Source organism: Pseudorca crassidens, chromosome 12, assembly GCF_039906515.1.
Source record: "Pseudorca crassidens isolate mPseCra1 chromosome 12, mPseCra1.hap1, whole genome shotgun sequence".
NCBI classification, from domain to species: Eukaryota; Metazoa; Chordata; class Mammalia; order Artiodactyla; family Delphinidae; genus Pseudorca; species Pseudorca crassidens.
The window spans coordinates 1581467-1600740 of record NC_090307.1 but is presented as its reverse complement, the minus strand read 5'-3'; the positions used below and the strand labels follow the sequence as shown (position 1 = coordinate 1600740).

General features: G+C 44.3%; 2 protein-coding genes across 6 annotated transcripts in view; both read left to right on the top strand.

Annotated features, from left to right (window-relative positions):
* Positions 1 to 1515, top strand: part of SALL3 (spalt like transcription factor 3) — a 43246-nt gene extending 41731 nt beyond the window's left edge. The window contains exon 4 of the mRNA XM_067698796.1: positions 632 to 1515. Coding sequence (XP_067554897.1) covers positions 632 to 808 — 177 coding nt within the window. The 3' untranslated portion in view covers positions 809 to 1515. The remainder of the gene's footprint in view (positions 1 to 631) is intronic.
* A 9400-nt stretch (positions 1516 to 10915) lies between these two features.
* Positions 10916 to 19274, top strand: part of ATP9B (ATPase phospholipid transporting 9B (putative)) — a 217405-nt gene continuing 209046 nt past the window's right edge. For 2 of the 5 annotated variants that reach the window (XR_010932969.1, XM_067698794.1), the window contains exon 1: positions 10916 to 11103. Coding sequence is in view for 4 of the 5 variants with exons in the window: in XM_067698794.1 (XP_067554895.1) it covers positions 10988 to 11103 (116 nt within the window). In the remaining variant the exon portion in view is untranslated. The remainder of the gene's footprint in view (positions 11104 to 19274) is intronic. The other 3 variants (XM_067698792.1, XM_067698791.1, XM_067698793.1) reach the window with 3 other exon arrangements.

Below are 19274 nucleotides of genomic sequence, written 5' to 3'. Positions count from 1 at the left end.
TCCTTCCCAGCCAGAAACCGTTACAGGGTCAGGGCCTGGAGCCCACCCACCTGCAGCGCCCGCGAGGCGCCAGACTCTTATGGACACTTCCACGTGCCAGCGGCGACCACGGGAGCTGGAGTCCCCACGGCTGCCCCGGCGGATGTTAGGGACAGCGGCAAGGGGTCTACTCTTCGACTGAGCCGGTGAAAGGCTACGTGGGCTGCGATGGTCACCTACGTATGAAGTGATACCCAGAACGATCACTGGAAAAGCTACACAAGGAAACGCCCTCAAAACACCACGGGGAGGGCTTCCCTGGTGGCGCAGTGGTTGAGTCCGCCTGCCGATGCAGGGGACTCGGGTTCGTGCCCCGGTCCGGGAAGATCCCACATGCCGCGGAGCGGCTGGGCCCGTGAGCCATGGCCGCTGAGCCTGCGCGTCCGGAGCCTGTGCTCCGCAACGGGAGAGGCCACAACGGTGAGAGGCCCACGTACCGCAAAAACAAATAAAAAACACCACGGGGAGAGGGCTGTTCTTTCTTGATAGTGTCCTTTGTAACACAGAAGTTTTTACTTTGATATAATCCAACTTTTCTATCAAAATCATACCTCTTGACTCTCTCTCGTGTTCTTTCTTTCTGATCCCGCAGGTCCATCACCTGCTAGTAAAGACCCCTGAAGAAGAAAACCGGGACTTAGAACAATTGAGAAAGATGAGCTGCATGGCCAGGAGTTTCTCTGGTCCTGACGCTGACCTCCACGTCGGGGAGCGGGGTCCCGGGTGGGCTGTGGGAGAGACGGGGTGTCCCCGAGTGCCCCTCTTCTGACAGTACTGGTCTGGGAACAAACGCGAGGAGCACGTGCAGATACGTCGATGTGGCCAGCCCTTGCCAGGCCCCAGGGTCTGGGGCAAACGCTTGTCATTTCAGTGACCGTTGATCACCGCCCCCCTCACTTCACACCTCCGCTTACTTAGTTATTAAAAACTTATTTTAAGGAGCCACAAAATGAGATGCGTAAGAGGGTGAGTTCCTCTGCTACTAACACGGAAGGCTCTAAGGACTTAAGGACATGGAAGTAATCCTCACTTTACTGATCCCAGATTCCCCTGTGAATCTGCAGACGCCTGAGTCGCCAGGATGCTGACACGCGCACTTTTTATATTCCTGAACGGTGGTCACTGACATCCTAGCACGAGGCCAACACTCGTATTTTCATCAGGTCAACCTGAGCAAGGTTACCAGACCCTGGTCTCATCGTTACTTGATTATTAACTGTCACACATTTAATTCTGTGCAGGGAACCACGTGAAGCAGAATGAGTGGACAGAGGACAAATCCGTGTTTCCACGTGGTCCAAATTCCATCTTGGCCACAGGTTTGACAAAGGCCTACATTTTTGTCTCAGGCAAACACCGTTTTCTGTGAACCTGTATCTCCGCTCTGTCCCGAAACACTTGGTGGGTGAGGGCCTGTGCCCGCCCTGCGGCCCCTTCCCCCACCTGTTCCTCCTCGCTCTGTGGTCTCTTTACAGTAAGTACATCTCCTCCAAGGGTTCCTGCATTTTCCATTTTATTCTTTTTTTTTTTTTTTTTTTGCGGTACGTGGGCCTCGCAATGCTGTGGACTCTCCCGTTGCGGAGCACAGGCTCCGGACTCGCAGGCTCAGTGGCCATGGCTCACAGGCCCAGCCGCTCTGCGGCCTGTCGGATCTTCCTGGACCGGGGCACGAACTGGCGTCCCCTGCATCGGCAGGCGGACTCTCAACCACTGTGCCACCATGGAAGCCCCCATTTTATTCTTAACAATGAAATTTAGAAGAAAAATTTCTCTGCAATGAAATTTCTCTTTTAAAAGTCTTTTTCCTTCCAATTTCTCTGTTATTCCGGTTCATTGTAGAAAATGTGGCAAATATAAGTAAATATATTTGAAATGTGAAATCCACCGCAAACCCCACTACTGCTGACGCGTTTTGCTAACATTTTCGTGTATCTCCTCCCAGTCTTTCTCGATGTACATATATTCCATCTATGCAGACAGACAGCAGCAGCCGCATAGCACAGGGAGATCAGCTCGGTGCTTTGTGACCACCTAGAGGGGTGGGATAGGGAGGGTGGGAGGGTGACGCTAGAGGGAGGGGATATGGGGTTATACGTATACATACAGCTGATTCACTTTGTTATACAGCAGAAACCAGCACACCGTTGTAAAGCAATTATACTCCAATAAGGATGTAAAAAAAAAAAAAAGACAGCAAGGTATCGTGCTGGCCCTGGACTTTTGTATCTTGCCGGCTGACTCTAGGTTTGGGAACGTGGGCCACTGCCTGGCTGTACCGGTGCTGATAGTTTCTGTGGGATCTTCGTGGCACAGGGACCCCTGAGGTTCTGCGATCACCGTGAAGGTCATTGTTCATAGGTTTCCATGATGAGGTGACTGTCCCAGAGAGACTGAAAGCATGCCTGTGTGGCTCCCGCAGGGCTGGCCAGGGAATAAACAAAATAAAATCAGAGTGCGGTGGTCTGATAGGTTCTTCGAATATCCTTCTACCCTTTAAGGGCGAAATACTGGAGCTCAGATATTGAAAAGGAAACTGCATCTATGTCCATCAACCATAAATATATTAAATGATGGTAGTTGTTCTGGCCACAGGTATTTGAGTTGGTGCTTGCCAACACACATTATAATGTGCATGCCTTGCATTTTAATTATATGGGCAGTCACGTCAAAACAATGTGGTCTCTTGCAACAAAAGCTATTAAACCTACCTTCCCAGTGCCTGTAGTTTTATTTTGTGCATCTAGATCTTTTCACACCATCATTTATTTTCTCTTGGGAAGGAAAGTGCTGTTAACACACGATATTATGTTTCTGTATTACGCTGAAAGATCATCTGGGTGCCAATCCATACTCCACAATTATCCAGGTTTTGACTGAGACCAGGTGAGCATCCGTAGGAGGCTGGCGGCCGATGGGGCAAAGCTCACCTGGATGGGGGTCAGAGCCTCTATTCCGGTCCATGCCACCTCTGTTTAATGGCGCTGTCATTTACACGTCTCAGTGGACAGAATCAAAGGGTGATCTGAATTTATTCCAGGCAATTTCTCCTTTTGCTTTTCTTAATTCATGAGTATTAATATTCTTTAATAAGGATCTTTTATTTCGAGACTTTTTTTTTAGGGAGGGAGCTCTGCTTCCCTCCTTTCAGAGTGAGGAGCATTAGTGAACTCTAAGTAATGGAATGTTCTAGCAACTTTCTATAAAGAGGAGAGAGGAGAGGTTCTCGAATGACAGTGGGTGACAGTGTAATTCTAGGGTCTTGGGGAAGTAGCGTCATCCAGCGATGACGGTGCCAGTCTGATGTCCTGTCCTGCAAGCTCTCCTGTAAGGGGCAGATACTTGGCCCACAAATATCTGAGCCAGGAAACGAAGGGCAGGTGGTGCTAAGAGAGGATTCAGCAGGGTAATCACACGTGGGCTGCTGGGTCCAGCCCCGTGCTAAGTGCTCTGTACGCGTTCTCACACTTCATTCTCACACAAATCTTCTGAAGTTGGTACTATTATTATTATTCCCGCCCTTCAAGTAAGGAAGTTGATACTCGGAGTTTAAAACTGGCTCAAGTTCACAAGCAGGTAAGTGTGAGAGAAGAGATTAAAACCCATATGGCTTCCTCCCAAACATCAACTCTTGGACGGTAAGCTATATTCGCTCCTAGAATTTAATAAAGGCATCACCACGCCTTAAAATACATCTGAAAATAAATTTGTCATATTCTCTGATGGGTGTTAAGTTTCCACAGCCAAAAAGTTTTGCCAAAAATTTTCAGTAGAAAGAGTGGAGAGTTATTAATAAAAAATAACAAATGTGAAAATAATAATAAACATCTGTAGAGTGTGCTTTCACAAAACAAACTTAAAGTTGTTGGAAAAGTTAAAGTTTCTGGAGCTTCTTCTAGAGAGGAGAGGTCAGCGGGGGCAGCAGGGGGAGGGATGGAGGGAGTGTTTGTAGATCACTGCGGGACATCCACCCTCCAGCCATTCTCCATCCTAACGGGAGCCCAAGACACTCGTTGGACGGAGGGCTCTGTTTAAATGTAAGACGTCCCTGGCACTGAGGGTGGCTGAACACTGGAATGCGTCTTTGAGGGGATTTGTGAAGTCTTTCCAGATAGGCTGTGCTTCTGCTGGTCATCAGGCCGCGGTGTCGCCCGGTCGACCACTCCTGGGGCCTGGGCCCTGGGATATTAATTCTAAGACCTGTTCTGATTTTTACAAGTGTATCAAGCACATCTGAAAACTCTCAGTTATAACAACTTGGTAAGTCTAGACGTCTGAAAACCCCAAAGGAAAAAGGGTTTCAGCATTTGATTTATTCTATTTGACTATTAAAATAAAATCAGAAATACTCCACATATAATATAGGAAAACATATTATCGATAAAAACTAACATAGGAAATTAATGGGAATAAAGTTAGCATTCATGCAAACAGTAACGGTATAAACAGAACACAGAGAGCAGTATTTCTGCCCTGTGCCGATGATCAATGCTGTCCACGATCAGGAGGAAGAGAGATAAACGCTTCACAATGTATACAACAAATATTTATCAGCCACTTAGGCTGGGTGAGACTCTGGTGGTCACTAGAGGAAACAGATAAGATATAGTTTCTTTCTGCACGGAATGAATAAGCCAACTGTACAAACAGCAAAATACAGATTTGACTGTGCTATGGACAAGGGAAGCCCCACAGGTGCTATGGGAGATCAGAGGGGAAGAGCTGTCTCACTGAGAGGGTCCCCCAAGGCGCCTCGGGCAGCGCGGCTGCTGGAACAGAATCTACAGCTGGGGGCCCATCATTAGAGACGCTGGGTTCTCACCGTGCCGGGGGCTGCAAGTCCAACATGTGGGCCCCGCGGATCCTGCGTCTGGGGAGGGGAGGACCCTCGTCTTGGCTCACAGACGACGTCTTCTCGCAGTGTCCTCACACGGCGGGGGGTCAAGGGAGCGCTATGCGGTCTCTTACGAGGGCACAAGTCCCATTGGGGCAGGGATTCCACCCTCAAGACCCAAGCGTCTCCCAAAGGCCCCGCCTCTAACAGCATCCCCCTGGAGGTTAGGTTTCAAGGTGTGCATTTTCGGGGGACACAGACGTTCTGTTCATAGCATGGGATATTGTGGGTGGTGCTGGCGTTTGAGGGGCAACTTGAGGCGATTTCAGCAGAGACGGGAAGCACGAGGGCTGCGGGAGGGCCAGGAGCTTTTCCGGCCCCTGCCCTTCAACTCCCGCCTGCAGCTGCTGACTCTGTCCCCGGCCTAGAACAGCGCCTGGCGCAATTCACGGGGTACGATCGAGTCTGTGGATGAATTGTTTGTGATTCACGCTTATAATGTGAAATAGTTTACGTAAGGATCTCTCTGGACTGCAGGCCAGTGGCCGGCCGCTGATGGGGGCTGGGGGTGGTGGTAAGGCGGGGGAGAGCTGGGCGGTGGAAGGGGGGCGCCGGGAGCACCATCTGAGGAGCGCTAGCCTCCTCGTGGAAACCCAGAGACTCGGTTTTCAAGAAAGCAGTTCACGAAAAAAGCCAAAAGGTGTCTCAACTATGTACCTTTTCAATGACAATGAATGGAGTTCAAGCGCTTCTTGGAGTTTCAATAATTTAAAATATTTTCTAAACATGAACAGTCAGAGCCTGACAGCAGGGTTCAGCCGGGGAGTTCAGGCGTGTCTGTGTTACCGGTGAGTTTGCACGTGAAGGGTGAGCCTGGGCTGGGCGCCGGGCCTCCGCTGCCCTGTGTGCTTCGGACTATCTTCCCACGGGGGGCAGTTCCTTGGGAATTTCACCCAAACGGTGGTCTCTCTCTGTCTCTCTCCAGACTTCTTTATCTTTGATACGGCTCCACATTTTCCCGGTCATCCTCAAAGCACCACAGATGGTGGTGAAAGGAAAATCAAAACAGAGTTGGTGTCCCTCAGAGAGTGTCTAGAAAGGAACTGGGAGGTCATGGAGGGTGACTTGTGCATGTCCCAGCCGAGGGGATCTGACTTGTTGACCTGATGAAGTCATCCAGAACCCCTGCCGGAAACGGGGTGTATTATTGGACCCCCTACCCTAAAACAACTCATGATTCCTTAAGGCCAAATATTTCCTGAGTCAAGTCAGGGTCAGGCACAATTCTCTCCAGGCGGCTGGTAACAACCTCGTGGCTTCTTGTCCTTCACAAGCCCATGATTTTTCCTCTTCCTTGAAACACTCTCCGGGTTACCCTGAATCTGCATCTCCCGAATTGCCATTATTAAAATAACTAAGCCCTCTTGTGATGTGCAGCCCAATCAGGGGCAGCAAAGGCAAAGGTCTCCCCTTCCTGCTCCCCCCTGCCACCGCCCCCCAGCCCCGTGGACACAAGATTCCTGCGCCGCTGGCCTCACCTCATCCGTTGACTCTGGGCCTGGAGAGGTGGCCGCTGACAACACAGGGCGCAAATACCCCGAAGGAGCGCTCTTCTGTCTGACACTTTCCCGGGCTCCTGGGAGATGGGGGTACATCACCAAATGCCCCAAGGTTACGCGGACAAGGTAAGGACGCCGCCCCCCGCCCTGGGAGCGTTCAGGTCCCTGCGTTTGTCAATCGGAGGAGGTGGTCAGGGGTGAGTCGTCCTGTGCTGGATGGGGCGGAAGTTGTGAGCTTGCGGGGAGAGGAAGGTGCCCACACTCTGCCCCCGCCACGTGTCTGATGTCTTGGTTTGTTGCTTGTTTTCTGTTTGGGGCTGGGAGTTATTAATGGTGCGGTATGATGGGGCCGGGGCAGGGGCACCTAAGTGTCCATCGATGGTGAATGGATAAAGAAAACATAATCTAACTCAACCTTCAAAAAGAAGGAAAGCCTGCCATTTGCAACAATGTGGAATGGCCTCCTTGAGCGTTGGTGCTAAGTGTGATACACCAGACGCAGGCAAACACTGCGGGGTCCTACCTAGCACCACCACCCTCGGACACGCGCCTTTATGAACACTGCCAGTTGTCCCTAAACCCGAAGGCTGGGCTGAGGTTAGAAACCCTGGCAGCCAGGGGCAGGTAGAGCTTGGGTTTCCTTTACTTCAGTGGTGAGAGGCAGGCCATTTCTTCCTCCAAATCTTGCACAGATGGAGAGACCTGGCAACATCTACTGTAGCTCCTCTGCTGTAAGGTAGAGTTACAGAATCCACTACCAGCCTTTTCTTCTCCCGCTAGTCTAAGAAAAATCTGAAAGGTACGTACACTTTAATCTCTTCCTCCACAGATACGTGTGTATATGTAAATATACAGTAATTTCATTTTATATGATACTCTTAATGGAAACACTACTTCTACAAAATGAGCAGACTGATTTCCATTTTTCCAAAATAAGATACTTTATACACATCATATACATTATTCCGTGTATATATTCTGTATATAAAGTGTTATATACAGAATTCTCCATACAGAATTTTCTGAACATAAAATTATAATATGGTGGTACCTGGTATTATACCCTCTCTTCTGAATTTTCAAGAGAATTTTACGTCATTATTGAGAACATCCTATACAGTATCTTGCAGGCTTCCACAGTTTGCAATGAATATACTCAGTATGAACAATTTCATTTTAAGAATTTTGAAGTGATTAGCTTCACCTGCTTGAAGTGGTAGAGACAAAAATGAAACTTCAGCAAAAGAATAAACTTCCTCTAGAGCCACTTTTAGACTTTCTACTTCTGTCATTATTACTATTATCTGTTACTGAAGTATAGTTGATTTACAACATCATGTTAGTTTCAGGTGTACAGCCCAGTAGTACAGTTTTATGTATATTGAGTATAGTCCCCTGTGCTCTACAGTAGGTCCTTGTTAGTTATCTATTTTATATACAGTATAGTAGTATGTATATGTTAATCCCAACCTCCTAATTTATCTCTCCCCCCCTTTCCCCTTTCCCCTTTGGTGATCATAAGTTTGTTTTCTATGTCTGTGACTCTCTTTCTGTTTTGGAAATAAATTCATTTGTATGTTTTTTTTAGATTCCACATATAAGCAATATCATATGATGTTTGTCTTTGTCTGGCTTACTTCACTTAGTATGATAATCTCTAGGTCCATCCATGTTGCTGCCAATGGCACTATTTTATTCCTTTTTATGGCTGAGTAATATTCTATTGTGTGTGTGTGTGTATATATATATATATATATATATATATATATATATATATATATACCACATCTTTATCCATTCATCTGTCAATGGACATTTAGGTTGCTTCCATGTCTTGGCTATTGTAAATAATGCTGTAATGAACATTGGGGTGTATATATCTTTCCAAATTATGGTTTTCTCCAGATATACGCCCAGGAGTGTGATTGCAGGATCATACGGTAGCTCTATTTCTAGTTTTTTAAGGAACCTCCATACCGTTCTCCATAGTGGCTGAACAATTACGTTCCCACCAACAATGTAGGAGAGTTCCCTTTTCTCCACACCCTCTTCAGCATTTGTCTTTTGTAGACTTTTTAATGACGGCCATTCTGACCCCTGTGAGGTGGTATCTCATTGTAGTTTTGATTTGCATTTCTCTAATAATTAGCAATTTTGAGCATCTTTCGATGTGACTTTTGGCCATCTGTATGTCTTCTTTGGAGAAATGTCTATTTAGATCTTCTGCCTATTTTTTTGATTGGGTTGTTCCACTTCTTATCATTATTGAGACTATGGTATTGTGCCTAGAAAGATTCTCAAGCATTAAAATGAAATGTAGAAAGACCTTGTCAGCCACAAAGCTGTTGATACTGAACAGCCTTATTGATTCCAAATCCCAACCAACTGTAACGAGACTCCACAGAGTAAAGCTTGTTTCCAGTTTATTTATTCTTTAGCTAACCCTTTGAAACTCTCCATGAGAAGCTATTAATTGCATTTTTTCCCATTTTGATAGAATAGTTGAAACACCTATCGTTCATTACAAAGCAGTAATTGAATGAGTGGTTTAAAGGAAACTATGGACCCTCTAAATACATTGATCTAAATGTACTTCAGCTGGATCCTAAACAGCCAGGAGTTCTTTTTCAAGTTATCGGTTTTCTAAGGTATGGCTGAAGTTGCAGGTGCGGAATAAATACCACATGTACATGCACCCACTCACACACATGCACACACACATGCTCACACACACATTTTTGTGGTTGACTTAAATTCTTCCTTCAGAATATGAGAAGCTAGAATAAATGACTGCACAAAAATACATTCATTTAAAATTATGAACTAGCTATAATTAATGTGAGAGCATTGTGTGGTGAATTGAATAAAAACCTTATTCTGTTGGAGTTACATTTTTCTCCTTTATAAGAAATCAAGGCATCATAAATCTGGAGGGTACTTAATATTTCCTCTTTAAAATATATTTCTATTCAAGGAATGAAACATGATGTTGGAAATCTTGTGTTTTGGTCCACGTTGGGATCTTCCGAATCCAGATATATGTTAGAGGGGGTGGGAGTGAAGATTAATTTTGTTTAACTTCCCATCTTCCATCCCCTAGGTAACCTGTAGAGAGAAAGAATGCATTTCTCTAGAGGGAGAGTTCCATGAGAGCAAAGCAAAGAAAGTATCAGGAAGAAATCATAAGTGCTAAAATTGGCTTATAAAAGATATATTTAAAGGCAGATTTTTACAAGATTCATATTTTATGGTAGTTTTTTTAAAAAAAAACTGCATTACGATAGCAGTCTTTGAACTTCTTTTTTGTTCATTGACTCCCAAGAATTTTGTAGAAGTATGTATTCCTTCACACATTTTGTACTGATAGTTCAAAGTTTTAATTATAAGTGTAAATAGTTACAACTGATGCATTTTTGGCATTTAGTATTTACATTTAAAAAACAGAACTGTGACATCACTCTTTCAAATGTATTGAATGGCATTTAAATTCCATGATTCGATACCCAGTCATCCGTTTTTAAAAATACATAAGGAAGCTCTTTTACAATATTTGAAAATTTGCCTTTTTGCTAAAGTATAATTTTCGAGAGGTAAAACAACTCTCGTGAAGATACATAATAAAGATGGGCCAAAAATTTTATTCAACTTATTAAGAGGGAAGATACAGTGCGTCAGATATTGAGATCAGCTCAAAGAGTATTGCAGGGCCGAGGTATTTAGAGGCGATTTAACATAGGAATGTTAGGGTAAGACTGCTGGGTTATACACAAAACTGGCTAACAGCCTATAGGACAATAAAGTATATCCTTCAGCGTTGTCAGCTGTTGAGAGTGGTGATCTAGCCGGACACTCAAGGCCCACATGCTATTGTAGCAACAGGCACTGGCCACCAGCTTCATTCACCACAGGGGGGACCTGCAGGGACCGCGTGAGCAGGGGCGCCGCCGGACGGAGGAGGGAAGGCCGGTCAGCCCCGCGCGGCGTCCAGGTTGCGCACTGCGCTAAGGAGGTGGGTCGGGCTCCGGTGCGATGGGGTACCAGGGGTGGGCGGCAAGGCCCTCGGTGCCCCGCACCGGGCTCTCAGGGAAGTCCCCACGGGCGGGGTCACACCCGCACTTCTTACTAGAAAGCGCTGCGGCTCAGGCGCGCTCGGCACAGTCCGGCCAGCGGCGCATGCGCGCACGCACCCGGCCCAGCCCGGTACCCCTCGGCCGCCGCTCTTGCCCTCGCCGAGCGGTGACGTCACCGGTGGCCGACGCCCGAGGAGCCGGGCCTCCGAACGCCACCGCCTCCCGCTCGCGCCCTCGCCGCAGGTGACGTCACTGGCCCCGACGCGCGGGGGGCGGGGCCTCGGGTGCCTCCGCCTCCCGCACCGCACCGTCGCTGACGGCGTTGTCATCGGGCCCCGACACGTGGTGACGCCATCAGGCCTCGACGCACGGTGAAGGGGCAGGGCGCGCGGGCGGAGCCTCAGCGGGGTCGGAGCTGAGAGGAGAAGGCGGGGAAAGGCGGCGAACTGAGGGGGATCGGGGAGGGGCGGGAAGGTGGCGGCCAGAACATGGCGGAACAGATCCCTCTGTACCCGGTGCGCAGCGCGGCGGCCGCGGCCAGCTGCAAACGTGCGGCCTACTTCAGCGCGGCGGGGCCCGGGCCGGGGGCCGAGCGGTCCAGCAGGTAACGACGGTGCCGCCCCACCGTTCCGCCCAGGCGCCCTCCCCGCCCGGCCCGGTGGGGTCCGCCCAGGGTGGCCGGCTCCGGAGCCCCGCGGGTGCGCCTGACCCGGGGAGGGCGTCCACGGTCCGGGAGGTGCCCGGGCGCCGGGCTGAGCGCAGAGGAGGAAGAGCCTCTGGTTCGGGGGGCTGCTCCCTCAAGTAGCACTGGCACCGCAGGTCGCACGGCACCGATCACGCAAGTTGTTAGTTTCCGAGACCCGTACTGTGTCACCAGAGAAATCGCGAAGATGGCAGATACAACTTCCAGTTAGTTTTAGAAATACAAACCTTGTTGGGAATCACTTTCCCAAGTGTAAAGAGCAAGTGAAGACATTTCAGTTTGTTTACTAAGTGCACGTTTTACTTGAACGTGTACATACAAAGTACTTTGTGTTGACAAGAATTTTTGCTCTTAAGAATGGGAAACGGAGATTCAGAAAGGTTAAATTGTTACACTTAGTAAGAGGTAGAATTAAACAGTGCAGACCTTTGATTTAAAATGGAAGTCTCATACCCTGGTTGGTTTTAGTTCGTAACTTATTTCTTACCCAAAGGGAAGAATACTACACTTACAAATGATAGAGTGGTTAGAAAAAGAAACTTATAGGAAGGGGAGATAGTGCTTTTTAGAGTTGTTAAAATTTTATTCCTGGGCAGTTGTAGAAGCAATCAGTCTTTAGAACATAGAGTGAAAAAGCACGGGTTTCAATATCCAGTTGCTTCAGGATTCCAGTTTTAGAATAGTTTTTGGTTTGGGCTATTTGAGAGGCTGTAACATGTAGTCAAAAGAGTACATATTATGATGCTGCAGAGCTGGATTGAATCTTGGTTCATTTCCGTATTAGCTAGCTGTTTGATCTTAGGTAACCATAGGCCCTAATTTCCTCTGCTGTAAAGTGGGGGGGGGGGGGCAGTATGTTTCCTCACAGAATTGTTGAGGGTTACAGGAGAAGTTAGTAAGGTGCCCATTTTTAGTGTTTGGCCCTGAAGTGAAGTATCGTTTCCTTTCTTCCCTGATATTACCTGGAAGAGTAATTGCATAGGTAATCTTCTAAGTGGTTGATTTTAGGAGATATTATTTGAAAACGTGCCACCTATTTCCGTCGGTTTCCATCACAGCTCACATCTGTGAGTTTTTGCCTTATGTATTTCAAGGCTCAGTCATTTGGTAAATCCACGTTTAGGATCTCTGTGTCTTCAGGGTGGACGCTTTTATTGCCAGGTAGTATTTCTCTTTTTGTCTCTGGAAATTCTTTTTACTCTGGAGTCTACTTTAGTAGACTGGTGTAGCCACATCTGCTTTTTGTGGATAAATGTTTGCATGGTGTTAGCATTCAACCTATCTAAGTTGTTGAATTTGAAGTGAGTTTCTGTTGGGTCATGTTTCTCCATTATTCAATCCGTCAATCTCTGTCTTTTGATTGGTAGGTTCAGGCCATTACATTTCAGGTAATTATTGATACATTAGAGTTTTTTATTAAGATTTTTTTTTTTTGATGTGGACCATTTTTAAAGTCTCTATTGAATTTGTTACAATATTGCTTCTATTTTATGTTTTGGTTTTTTGGCCCTGAGGCATGTGGGATCTTGGCTCCTGACCAGAGATCGAGCCCATATCCCCCGCATTGGAAGGCAAAGTCTTAACCACTGGACCGCCAAGGAAGCAAGGAAGTCCCCGACACATTAGAGTTTAAGTGTGCCACTTTATTAATCTGTTTTCTGTTTCTTTGGATTCTCATTCTTCTGTTTCTCTTCTTACTTTCCTTTTACTTGAACGCTCTTTTGATATCGCTACAGTGTTTTTTGGTGTAGGTCTTTGTATAGTTTATATAGTGTTTGCTCTGGGTATTACAGTATATGTATGTGACTTATCACCATAGTGTATTGGTATCAGTATTTTACTATGTGGAGTGATTTGTGGAAACTTCATTTTGGTTCCTTTACCTCCCTTTTCCCCCCTGCAATTTAAATATCATGTCCTGAGTATCAGATGGTGTTATACTTTTTGTTTAAATCATCAAATATGGTTTATAAAACTTGTGATGATAAGGATAGGTTATTGTATGTACGCATATTTTTGCTCTTTTTTGTTCTTCCTTCCTGATGTTCCAGGATTCTCTTTTTTCATTTCCTTTCTATTTCAAGAACTTCCTATAGCCCATCTTGAGATTTCGTCTTAGAAGGTCTTTATCTCTCCTTTATTCCTGAAAGATAGTTTTATTGGATGTAGAATTCCTGGTCACTTCTTTTCTTAGTACTTGGAAACTCTTGTTCCACTTCCTTCCAGCCTTCATAGTTTCTGCTTAGAAGTCCACTGTCATTCCAATTGGTGTTCCCTGTAGGTAACGCATCATTTATGTCTGGCTGCTTTCACGTTTTGATGTATGTTGGTATGATTTCTTTGGGTTTAACTTGTTTGGTAGTCACTGAGCTTCTTGAATCTGTTGTATTTTGTTTCCCCAAATTTAGGGAGTTTTTAGCCATTATTTCTTCAAGTCCTCTTTCATTTCCACCCCTTTCTCCTCTTCTTTCTGGACTCCAGTGATACAAATGCTGGATCTTTTGTTAGTTGTACGTAATTCCTTTAGGCTCTTTTATTTCCCAGTTTCTTTTCTCTGTGTTGTTCAGACTGCGTAAATTCTATTTACTTGTTCTCAAGTTCCCTAATTCTGTCCTCTGTCATTTTCACTCTACTATAGATCCCATCCAGTGGGGTTTTGTTTCTACTATTGTATTTTTAAGTTTTATAATTTCTTTGTTTCAAGAGAATTTGAAATTGTTTGTTGAAGCATACTTATGTTCGGTGCTTGAAATGCTTGTTACATAATTCCAGTATCTGAGTTCATCTTAGTTTTGGTGTCACTTGATTGTCTTTTCTAATTCCCACTGTCAGTGTTTTGGTTCTTTGTATGATGGATGGTTTTTGATTGTTTCCTGGATATTTCATCTATTAGGAGAATGTGGGCCCTATTTATATCTTTTATTTTAGCAGATGATCACCCTGTTTAGATTTAGCACATAGGTCCTGGCCTACCTTTGTCGGCTGTGGTTCCAATGACAGTTTAATTCTCAGCGTTGTGATTTTTGGTGTGCGTGGTTTATGTGGTGCTACTGGAGCTCTTACTTGTCTCTACTTACGCTGCTGAGGAAAAGAAGGGATTCCCCTAGGCCCAGTGTCTTTTGGTGAGAGGTGGTTGTGTCATCCCATGTGGATGGTGAGGCTGTGTTGGCTGGGCAGTGGCTGTGGACGTGCCCCCTCCATATGTGCCCCCTGACTTTCCTGGTGTGTCTTGGTAGGAGAGGAGACTCAGCACCACTGTGGCCAGGAGGCTTTCTGTGCCCAAATCCTTTTTTCTGGTGCCCCTGGCTGCTCTGGCATCTTGGGGAAGAGGAGAGGCCATGGAGAGAAGCCATTTCCTGAGCTAGCTGCTTCAGTCACGGGGTTGCACTTGTTGGTGCTGCTGGCCGCCCCCCAGCCCGCTGAGAGAGGGGTGCCTCAGGCTCATGGGGACACGGAGGCTTCCTGAGGCCTCTAACCTCTTGCTGTGGCAGGGACCCTACCTGGTGCCACCTGGATGCCCTCGTGTCCCTGGGTGGGATAGGGGAGTCTCAGGCCCGTGGGGAAGGATGCCAATTCCCATGGCTACTTGTCAATCTTATCTTGCTGGTGGTGGTGGACTCTTGTTCTGCCAGGGGAGTAATGGCCTTCCTGGGCTGCCTTTTCTTGCTAGGTTGGGAGTTAGGCAATGCTGGGCCTGTGTCCTTCCTTTTGTCCGGTGGGGGCATGTAAGACGTCCTGCCACTGTGTTCCTCCAGTTCTGCATCCCAGATCAGCCCAGCTCTCTTCTTCTCACTGCTGCCTTCTTCCCACCTTCCAGAGCTCTCCCGTGGTTGGCTCTTGCTTTATTTCCAAGGTTTATAGTTGTACTTAGGTGAGAGGAGCAGGGAGAAATGGATTGTGACTGGAAGTTGTGCTTCTGCATTATTTTGTGAAGTTTGGCTTTGGTTGTATTTTATCATGGTAACATTTACATATAGTTTAAAAAGTTAATTGGTGGTAAAAGGCTTATGATAAGATACTGTGGCCCTCACCCCTCATCTTCATTCTCCCTTATCCCAGCCTCTCATCCCACAGGCAGTTACTTTGGACTCTTCTAGCTGTTTCTTCTGGCACTTACACATCTCCGTTACTTCAGTGGCGTTATTCCTGACTTTGTCAGCATCTGAAATGACTATTTCTAAAGGCTTCCTTGATCTCAGCCCCAGCCAGGATAAAATGGGATGCTCCTGCCAGGCTCCCGTAGGACTCTGTTTCCCCTCATACCACAGATTGCACTTGACTATAACTGCTTCTCTTCTCATTAGACTTTAAATTCCATGAATAGAGTGGCAGTGATGGTCAGATTTTACCCCTGTTACCTGGCCCCACGAGATGCGTAGGGAAATGTTCCCTTCTCTTTTACTTTCTGGAAGACATTGTGTAAAGTTGGTGTTACTTCTTTAAATATTTGCTATTTTCCAGTGAAACCATCTGGACGTGGCGATTTCTTTTTAGGGTGTTTTAATTTAAAATTCAGTTTCTTTAATAGTTATTGAGCTATTCAAATGACCTGTTTCCTATTTGGTGAGTTTTGATAGTTTGTGCCCCATGACCAATTGGTTTGTTTCAGGTAAGTTGCCGTATTTATGTGTGTAGAGTTGTTTGTAGTAGTCCCGTATTTCCCTTTTGATGTTGTTTCATTCAGGTGTTGGTGGTTTGTGCCTTCACTTCTATTTGTTGGTCGTTCCTGCTAGAGGTTTGATCTTTTCAAAGATCCATCTTTATTTTACTTATTTTTTCTATCGTTTTCTTTTTTTCAACTTCATTAATTTCTGCTCTTTATTTTTTCCTTCCTTTGCTTACATTAGGTTTATTTTTCTCTTCCTCTCATTTCTTAAGGTGAGAGCTTGGATTATTGATTAGAGACTTCTTTTTAGTATAAATGTTTAGTGCTGTAAATTTCCCTCTTGGTACTGACTTATCTGTGTCCAATAAATTCTGGTATTTTGATTTTCTCTGAGACATCCTCTTTGACCCATGGACTATTTAGAAGTGTGTTTGGAAAATTTACTATTATCTTCCTGTTACTAATATCTAGTGTGATTCCTTTGTGATCAAAGAACACACTTTGTGTGATTTCAGTTATTCTAAATTTGGTGCAGTTTGTGACTGAGGATATGGTCTGCATCGGTAAGAATTCCTGGGGCTCTTGAAAAGAAAGTGTATGGTGCTGTTGTTGGGTGAAATGTTCTGAAATGTGATTAAATCTCGTTAGTTAATGGTGTTGAGTTCTTCTCTCCTTGCTGGTTTACTGTCTAGTTGTTGTATGGGTTGTTGAGGGTGGGTAGTTGAAGTCTCTTGAGTGTAATCATGGACTTGTCTGTTTCTCCTTTTAGTTTTTTCAATTTTTGCTTCACATATTTTGCAGGTCTGTTGTTCGGTGCATTCGCGTTTGGGATTGCTTTGTGTTCTTGAGGGCCTGACACTTTTATCCTTATGTAATTTCCCTGTCTGTCTCTAGTAATTTTATTGCTCTGAAGTTTGCTTTTTTTTTTTTTTTTTTTGCGTTACCGCGGGCCTCTCACTGTTGTGGCCTCTCCCGTTGCGGAACACAGGCTCCGGACGCGCAGGCTCAGCGGCCATGGCTCACGGGCCCAGCCGCTCCGCGGCATGTGGGATCTTCCCGGACTGGAGCACGCACCCGTGTCCCCTGCATCGGCAGGCAGACTCCCAACCACTGCGCCACCAGGGAAGCCCTGCTTTCTTTTGATTTATGTTGGCCTGGCGTATAATTTTCCATCCTTTTAAATTCAACCTACTTATATTTAAAGTGAGTTTCTTTTAGTGTGTATGGTTGGTTTATATTTTTTATCCACTCTGCCGATCTGTGTCTTAGAGTTGATGTATTTAGAACATTTACATTCATTGTAGTGATGGTTAGTTAGTGCTTACATCTGCCATTTTACTTTTTGTTTTCTGTGTTTTTTTGTTTCTCTGTTTTCTTTTTCCTGATTTCTTGCGGGTTACTTTGAACACTTTTTAGAATTCCATTTTGATTTACTTATGCTGTTTTATGTTGGATCTTCTCTTTGTATAAGTACTATTTAGCAGTTCTAGATATTATATTATACATACATAACTCATCACAGTATACTTGTGTTGATATTTTATCAATTTGAGTAAAGTGTATAATTCTTACCTTACATCCTTTTATTCTCCCCTATTAGTAATGTAATTATGGGCATACCTTGTTTTATTGTGCTTTGCATTATTGTGTTTTTTACAAATTGAAGGTTTGTGGCAACGCTGCATTGTTAGATGATGGTTAGCATTTTTAAGTAATAAAGTATTTTTCAATTAAGGCACGTATTTTTTTTTTACACATATTGCTGTTGCACACTTAATAGACTACAGTACATTGTAAACATAACTTTTACAGGCACCAGAAGACCAAAATTTCATGTGACTCACTTTATTGCCATATTTGCTTCATTGCAGTGGTCTGGAACCGAACCCACAATAACTCTGAGGTATGCTTGTGTCTTGTAAAATTATATGTAAATTTTACATATGTAAAAGTACTTAAATATTTCCCTTACATACAATTAGAATTGCACATCAGACAGTGTTATAATTTTTGCTTCATCTCTCAAACATAATTTAGAAAACTTGAGAGGAGAAGGATGGTCTGTTATACTGACCCATATTTTTGCTATTTCTGTTGTTCTTTTATTTCCTGATGTACCGAAATTCTTCATTTCATTGTTTCTGTTCTGCTTTAAGAATTCCTTAGCTATACTTTGAGGGTAGGTCTGCTGGAAACAAATCTTTTAGTTTTACTTCATCTGAGGATGTCTTATTTCCCCTTCATTCCTAAAGGATATTTTCACGAGATATACGGTTTGGGGTCGAGCACTTGAAAAATGTTATGTCACTTCTTTTTGGCCTGCGTGATTCTTGATGAGAAATCTGATGTCATTTGAATGATTTTTCCTTTGTAGGTAAGATATCATTTCTCACTACTTTCAAACTCTGTCTTTAGTTTTCAGTAGTTTGATTATTATGGGCCTTAGCATAGATTTCTTTGAGTTTATACTGTTTCACTTAGTTTCTTGAATCTTTTGTCAAATAGAAGTTTTCAGCCTTTATTTGTTTGAATACTTATGTTTGGGACCTTCTTTTTTCTCTTCTTCTGTTACTCTAGTGACACCTTGTGAGATCTTTTCTTTTAGTCCCATGTGGTCGTGAGTTCTGTTCATTTGTTTTAAGTCTGTTTTCTGTTCAGATTGGGTGATATCTGTTGTTCTGTCTTCAAGTTCATTGATTTTTCCTCTGTCTCCTGCATTGTGCTGCTGAGCCTGTCCATTCAGTTTTTAAGTCTCTGCTATTTTTTTTTCTCGTTTCAAAATTTCCAGTTGATACTAATTTATATTAGCTGTTTCTTTGCTGAGTCGTTCTATTCTTTTGCATATGCTTCAACATGTTTGTATTGCCTGTTGAAACATTTTTATGATGAATGTTTTAAAACCCTTGTCAGATAATTGCAACATCTGCATCATTTTGATGTTAACATCTCTTGATTCTCTTTTCTCATTCAATTTGAGGTTTTTTGGTTTTTGGTGTAATGAGTGATTTTTGCTTGTATCCTGGACATTTTGGTGTTATGCTATGGGGCTGTGGACGTTATTTAAGTCTTCTGTTTTATCAGTCTCTTTTAAAAAGAGACTCATGCTGAGAACAGATGCCTATTGTCTGATTATCTCTAAAATATTAGTACGTTTCTTAGTAGAGGCAACACAATTTTTTTTTTAGTGTTTTCTCATTGAGTGTCTACATACAATTTTCTCTGAATCTTAAAAATTTTACAATTATCATAATGATAAAAAAATATTTTACTATTTGTAAAGATGAAACTTTTCCTTTGCTGTGATGGTTTGCAATTGAAAGCTTTTTTAAAGTACAGAATGATTAGTAAGATAGCATTTATCCAAGTACCCAGGCCCAGGATTCCTTGGAATCAGAGATATAGTCTTAAAATTTATAGAATTAATTTCCTTTACGGGGGCTGTAGTTCGCACACATTTGCGACATTC